The 7,500-nt window shown below is 41.6% G+C and overlaps 1 protein-coding gene across 8 annotated transcripts in view; it reads left to right on the plus strand.

Moving 5' to 3' along the window:
- The window catches only part of EBF3 (EBF transcription factor 3), a 119,322-nt gene that overhangs the window by 74,147 nt on the left and 37,675 nt on the right, over window positions 1-7,500 (plus strand). For 4 of the 8 annotated variants that reach the window (XM_051617253.1, XM_051617257.1, XM_051617254.1 and 1 more), the window contains exons 7-8: window positions 2,684-2,765; window positions 5,761-5,905. In XM_051617253.1, the coding sequence (XP_051473213.1) occupies window positions 2,684-2,765; window positions 5,761-5,905 (227 nt within the window). The remainder of the gene's footprint in view (window positions 1-2,683; window positions 2,766-5,760; window positions 5,906-7,500) is intronic. The other 4 variants (XM_051617255.1, XM_051617258.1, XM_051617256.1 and 1 more) reach the window with 1 other exon arrangement.

Here is a 7,500-nt window from a genome sequence, read left to right on the forward strand (position 1 = left end):
CAGGGAGAGGCAAGTCTGGAAGGGCTTGTGTTCTCATTCTGTTGAAGTTTGAGACATGACCCAACCAAACTCCAGTGCAGCTCCTCGCTTTGTCCTGCCACAGCAGTCTTACCTCAGGAGAGAGCAGAGAAAATGCCTGCCCCTGTTCTCTTGGTGGTAGGAATGGGTTTGTAGCATCCATGGTCCTTGCTGGTCAGCTGAGAGGAGCGATCAAGTCAATTGTCTTCTCCAGGTGAGCTTTGAGAAACGTTGTACCTGGGAAGATGGTTTGTAACTTGTGTTGTCTTTTTCTGGAAGTCTTGTCTTGATGCCACCTGTGCTCCGTGAACTCTCTGAAAGCACATATTAAAAAATAGAATACCTCACTGTCAAGGAATGCAGGAGAGCTGAAATGCAAGTGCTGCGTTCACCCCAGCTTCAATGTTTAGTCCAGTACTCAGGTTTATCCTGGTAAACATGAAGATATCTAATTCCAGCAAGTATGGTCTTTTTCAGCAAATAATTGAAAAAATAGCAGTTCCAGTTGATGCTTAGTGAAAGGTTGCTTAATGGCCCTTTTTTTTTTTTTTTTTTTTGATGTGAGCTCTCTGTATGGAAACAATTCATCATGAATGCTTCATGCTAAAAACAAGCCACAAGGAGCAATACTTAGCATTCCTAGTGCACAATTCATTGGAGAATTTGAGAGCAATTTACAAACATTAGCTCAATAAGCCTCACAACACCCATTTGAGAACAGAAAAAAAAATAATAAATAGATAAGATACTCCTCTCCAGCCTGGCTGTGGTACTGAGGAGCTTTGAAGCTGGAGGCTCTCCCCAGCTCCTGCCTCCCCTGTCTCAGTGGTCCTGAACCCACATGGTTATCAGTTGGTCCTTGCACACCATCACAGTCCATGCAGTGGAAGGTGTGCAAGAAATGCCGTTCTGTTTAGCCTATATTCAGTTGATCTGGAGATTGTAAGTATCTTAAAAAGCTAAAGAACAATATATAAAATTAGGGTGAGGGTTTTGTGGGCTCACTGTTAGTGTCTCTGCAGTGTTGTCCAGAAAACCTGAGTTTAAGTGAGCATCCAGGCTAGGAGATCATGTCAACCACAGGGGAAATCCATCTCTCTCTCGGCTTGATCACTAGAACCCCTTCACACATTTTGGCATAGGAGGTTTTAACAAAAAATCTATCCAGCTGAACTGGCAGCATCCATTTATTTATGCACAGTTTTCAGTGAATCTTTCTGTTTCCCTCCTTGCCTATCTCATATGAGAGGCTGCATCTCCAGCATTAGCATCCTGTATTAATATTAGGGTCCTGAAAAGGGAGACTGGTGATTAAAAGCATGCGGTGCAGCCATGGTCGTACTCTCTGGCTGCAGTTGGGCCATGTTGGGTGCTTAAGAAGGGAAGAGACACCTGGCTTGCCTCCTGCCAGGAGTGCTGTTGGCACACAAACTTCTGTGAGGTGTGTGTAAACAGTGAGAATAGTGACAGCCCTTACAAAGACTTGCATGAATTAATATTAGTTTGATACTGTAAATGGAAAGGCTCTGTGTAACCTTGCTATTCCATGTCTATGAAGTTGGGCAGCACAAGCTGCTGTTGGTGCATCTGAGAAGCTCTGGGTGAGGAGAAGGTCGTGAGCCTTGCCTGGCATTAGCTGTCAGTCATTAGCCAAAAAGCAGACGCCTAGAACATTTTGTTAGTTATGAATCCAGAAAACACATCTACCTAAAGGAAAGAGGAGGCATTAGGCTGTGAGCATCCTCCTGCACGAGAGTGGAGTGGTGGGGACATCCATCCTGCACGGCCTGGAGGATGGAGACTTCCTGTATCAGCTCCCTCCTCCAGTACAGGAGGGCAGCATGAAGGAGTTTGTACCTTTCCAGGTTTTTCCCCTTCTAAGTGCTCACTGTGCTCCCTGGAGGCAGCGTTGCCAGAAGAACGGTTGATGGGGAGCTGCCGGGATGAGAAGGGTTAGTCCTAAATAATTGCTGGTTGCTGCTCAGCAAAAATGCGCTGGATTTCCATCCCTGGGTAGAGTGACTCCTCGCAGTTAAAGGCTGGCAAAGGTTGAAGAGGTCATAAGACAGGGCCTAATTTGCCACGTTCCTCTCCTTTCAAAAACAATGAGAGAACTGGGGCCTTGCCGGTGGCCAGATCCTGCCTGGATCTCCCTGGAGTCAGCAGGAGTTGGATCAAGTCCCTTTGAATAGTGAGAGAATTTCCAAACTGGAGGCAAAGCCAAGTGGTTTTTGGAAGATTGATCACTCGTTACCTTGGAATTTTTCGACATAGAGGTCATTACTGCTAATATAAGTTGTGAAAAAAATAAAATGTATTAAAAAAATAGAGACAGATTCTCATCTGGTGTAAGTCATTGCCTTTGAAGTCAATGAGTCATTGAAATCAACTTTCCCACATCGGGCTAAGGATATGGCCTGGAGTCAATACATTTGTAGTTGTTGAAAAATTAAAAATATAAATTTGCCCTTCCCTGGCAATAATGTTCTGTTTACAACAGAGATCTTACGCTTTAAAATAAGTTCATTAACTAATAGGAAAGTAATATTTCACTACCAGTATTCTTGTGGGTATAAGTATTTATGATTAAATTTTACTAAACTTTTTTAAAAATTGGATTTACATTTTGATGAATCTAATAGATTTCAATTTTGTATTTTTATAGATTCTTTCTAAAGTTTTTCCTCAAGTGCAATCAGAACTGTTTGAAGAATGCAGGCAACCCGCGAGACATGCGAAGATTCCAGGTACAGATCCCTCTTAAAGAATAAATGATATAGAAAAGGCTTAACTCACGTCTTCACCTTGGACTTAATAAATGAAAACCCATAATCAGTGCTTCTACTCAGTGTAGTGCCAGTGCTCTGTGCCTTTAAAAAAAAAGTGCTGTTGCTGTTTTACATTTCCTCTGCTAACTTAAATGTTGGTTGTTGGGGCTGGCCGAGTTCTGCGACAGGCTGTAATGGGTGGATGCTGGAGCCAGGGGGTCTCTCCTCACAGAGCATTTCTGCAGTTTTCCTTCGTACTAACACCTTGCATTGCAGTGTGGTGTGTGCTCAGACCTGCACAGGTTTTACCTGGGTACACCCAGTAGCATCACCTTGCTGGCAGACACCACCTTGGCACCCAGAGAAGTCTGACTCTCACAAAGGGGTTTTTCACCTAGCTTGTAAATCCAGCAGTGGTGGTCCAGCCCGTGTAGTTTTAGTCCAATCGTGTTAGAAAATGTTTAATACTTTCTCCTTACAGCTTTTGAAATACTCTGTGGTGAGCCATAACACCACAGAGAGGCAGCTGCTGTGATGGACAAATTATTTCCCCTGGATTTGGGGTCATTTGAAATGCTTGTTAGGAAATAGATGTTTTTAGTTTCCAAATATTTCACAGTGATTCATATTTGAGCCTAATAATAAACTAGTATTGAGATGTTAAAAACTTTCATATTTTTGAGAAGAATAACTTGTGGTTAAACTTGATAGCAAAATATGTGACATCTGTTTTCACGCACAGCCAACCAACCGGTGAAGCCAGCACCCTTGAGCCAGCCAACAGAAAAGTTCTGTAGCTGGAAACAAAAAAACAACCAAACTTCTTCAAAACAATTGAGCCAAGCTTCCATTTTTCATGCATCTCAGCCTCACGTGGCATCGGTGATATTGATCCATCTGAACAGAACAGAAGGTCAAACCTGGAATGAGTGGAAATGTCCTCTTTGTCTCACCGATGACTAAATGAAGCATCAGTCATGAATGATCTTGTGGTCGACAATGGAGCCAGTAGGGACTAGAAAGACTTTCCTGGGTCTCTTTAGCTAATCTCCTTGCCTCTCAGAAGGTTTAACTGGACTTAACAGTATGTCAGATCTTGCACAATATTTTTAACTGGTTTCACTGTCTCAGCACCTTTCCTTAGGTGCTCTGCAGGAATAAGCTGATATAACAAAGCATTGCATGTCGACTTTCTTCTGCTGAACTACAGTATTTTCCCTTGGTGACTGACCTATATATACATGACAGAACAAAAATAGTTGTCATTTTTATATACACCTTTCTCTGTCTTTTTAATACACCGTGTTCTAGGAACCAAATCCCAGAATCTTTGCTGAAAACCACACTTGTGTGTTTTGTGATATTTCTTGAAAGAGGCCGAATCTCATTCGAAGTGCAAGCAGATAGCCCAGTGGCCTGGCAGCAGCTCTGTGGCCATGGTGAGCAACCTCTGCACCCTCCACAGTGGATGTTGGCCAGAGTGGAAGTGACCACTGCTGGGAGGAGAAGGGTATGGAGCTGAGCAGGCTGGCAGGCTGCCCTGGGGCTGTTGGAAAGGGTGCCACAGATGGCTGTCTCACAGGAGGCAGGAGGCACAGAAAAGGTGCTGTGATAGCTGAAAGCTAATTGTGGCTTGGGAATAAGAAAGAGGATCAGAGGTGATCCAAAACACAGAAGCAGACAGAATTTCATCTGATGCCTTGGAGCAGCTCTGTGCAAAAGGAGCTTTTCCCCTTCCATTTTTGTTCATTTGGGTAAAGGAGCTGGTGTGACAACCCTGGCAATCAATTTTGCTATATCAAAAAATAAAATAAATGGCACACGAAAGCTGAAATTTGTACTAGCTGTTGTTGCTGTCACCAGTGTGGTTGATGAGGCCTGACTCGCCGTTGACTTTAAGGACTTGACTAACATTAAATCCCAAAGAAAATGCTTTGGGGGGATTACTGCAATTAGAAAATCTGGAACCCACCCCACCCACCCTGGGGCCATGCTGGAGTATTGAAATAAGGTGTAAAAGTCTATCTGGGACAATAGTGATGGACCTGTGGAGCCAGGTTCCACACACACCCAGGTGCATCGCGGGGTTTCCTCTTGGGCTTGTGCTCCTGCGATACCATTTCCGGAAGGAATTTCATAACTCCGTTGTGTAGGTGTTTCTAAACAGGAAGGTTGTGCATTTTGCATATGTTCCTTTTCCATTTTCTACTGAGAAGCAGCTGGAAGCCAAAGAAGGTCCTATCCATCATCTCTTCTATGGCCGGACTCTGAACCTGGACACAAGAATAGGAGCCTTTCACTCAAAAATAAAGGAGGAAATTCCATTGACATACCAGGGTCAATCACCATCCAAATGAACTTGAGAAGGGATACTTTTCATGGATTGAAAACACTTTCACTATTCATATTCAACTGGGTCCTTTCAGATGCAAAGAAGTTCATTATCAGACATTAAATGTAATTGTAAAACTGACCTGGAGATCATTTACTGAAGAAAAAAAAAATGGGGAGTTACGACGGTTCCTGATTTATTAAGCTTTTTTTATTTGGAATCCTCACAACCCTTCATTTGAAGGCAGTCTCAAGTGAACAAATTTTAATTAGATAAACTATCTAATCAATATATCAACAGATCAATCAAAACAGCAGCTTTTAAAATGAGTGGCTAGAGGGGTGTTTCTGAAACTAATGGCTAGAAGAATATTTCCCTGAATTGAATTCATTTGTTAGCATAATAGGAGATTAAACTCTAATTAGGTGGAGCAGGTTCTGAAGAGAAACAATTGTGGGTTAAAAATCACCAGTCTTAGCCACATAAACAAAATGTATTCATAGTTGTCATTCACTTCATTTACAGCCAAAAGTAACGGGCTGTGATGTCGCTTTGTCTTAAAAGAGGATCTGCTTGTGTAGCTATGTTGGTGAAAATCTGCAGGATTTTTTAAATTCCAGTTTTTTTGTTTTTCCTCTGCAGGTTGTTGTATCAACAACAGTCAATGTGGATGGCCACGTGCTGGCTGTCTCAGACAACATGTTTGTACACAACAATTCCAAACACGGGAGGCGGGCTCGCCGCCTTGACCCCTCAGAAGGTACGGCCCCTTCTTATCTGGAAAATGGTAGGCACACATTTACATGTCTTTTTTTATTTGCAATGCTTTTTTTTCTTTTTCCTTTTTTTTTTTTTCCCCTCCCTTTTTTGGCACCATACATTATGTTGATCCACGACTGCATTTACTTTTACATAATTTCTGCTCTCATCCATCAAACCACCCATTAAAAAAGTCCATTAGTATTTCTCAGCCCTTGTCAGGCAGAATACAGGTGCTTCTGAACTTGCTTCTGACTTCTCTCTTTATTTAATACTCACAGTTTTGCAGTCACAACCAATTTTTCATCTTTTTCTATTTCTTTATTTTTTTTTTTTTTTTCAGTCTTGTTTTGCTTGCAGCTTTTTCTTGCTATTTAATTTGACTTGATTTTATTTTGGCTTGTCATATTCCTTGATCCAGAGGTACAGGCTCAGGTTATGTATGCAAGTTTAAGTGGATGGTAAAAACATGACCCAATCTGTAAAGAATTTACTGTGAGGTCAATTTCCTGTGGCTGGGCCTTGCTGCGGATTGCAGCAGGAGGGGGTTTGTATGAGAAAAACAGCATAAAATGTTTTTCTTCAGACTGACTCAATGTGATTGACTTCTTGCCTGAACTGCTATAAGAAGATAGTCTGAGATGAAGAGGAGAATGGAAAGTGTCTCTGAAAATCCAGAATTGTGAAATACTATCTTTCTGGAGCCCATCAGCCTCTGAATCACTCACACACAATCACAGCTGCGCTCCTACATGTGCACACATGTATTTATTCTCCCACAAAGCCCAAAATAGTAATTTGGATTTAAATGTCACTTTGTTTGCACTGTAAAACACATCAACATAAAGATAAAAAATGACTCTCAGGTAACCTGGTTTTTTTTTGGATAAAATTTTAATAGGGATAGGGTAGGGTTAGGGATAGGGCAAGGTTAGGGATAGGATTGGACAGGAATGGCAAAGAATATTTTCTGTAGGATTACCTGCAATTATTATCTAGTCCGTCTGTCTAGTCACTTCAGGGCTGACTAAAAACTAAATGCCTTAGGGATCAAATCAGCTCTTACAGAGTTAGAATTCTCAAACCCACTGTGATTTGATGTCTGTCTGTGTGGCCAGGCCATGCACACCAGTTTCCATGGGACTCCATGCGAGTTGTTACTAACATATTGACAGGATCATGGGTTTTTACACTAATAAAATAAATTAAAGTAATAACAGAATACTAAGCTGCTAATACAATCATTGTCATTTTCCGTTTCAAATGGTATTTACCAATGGGCACGCAGAGAAATGAATGAGGCAAGCAACAATTATCAGAAGGAAATACAATCTAGACATCAAAAAATGGAAAGCGATTTACAAATCTGCTGCAGTCCTCACACACAAAACTAATTTGTTTTTCTGCATTAATAACTAAGGTATAAAAGAACAAAAATATAATAATTAAAGGTCGCCCTGAGCACCAGAGTCATTATGGGCTATGACGTATTGTTTATCTCTTTCATATGCACTGAAAGTAGGTGTGTGTTTTGCCTAGCAACCGTCACTAATGAGGTTCACAATTAAGAAGGCTGAATCCTCTCCCCTAGTCCTCTCCTTCCCCAGAGAGCATGAACTAGCA

This window comes from Apus apus, chromosome 4 (assembly GCF_020740795.1).
Source record: "Apus apus isolate bApuApu2 chromosome 4, bApuApu2.pri.cur, whole genome shotgun sequence".
In the NCBI taxonomy this organism is placed as follows: Eukaryota; Metazoa; Chordata; class Aves; order Apodiformes; family Apodidae; genus Apus; species Apus apus.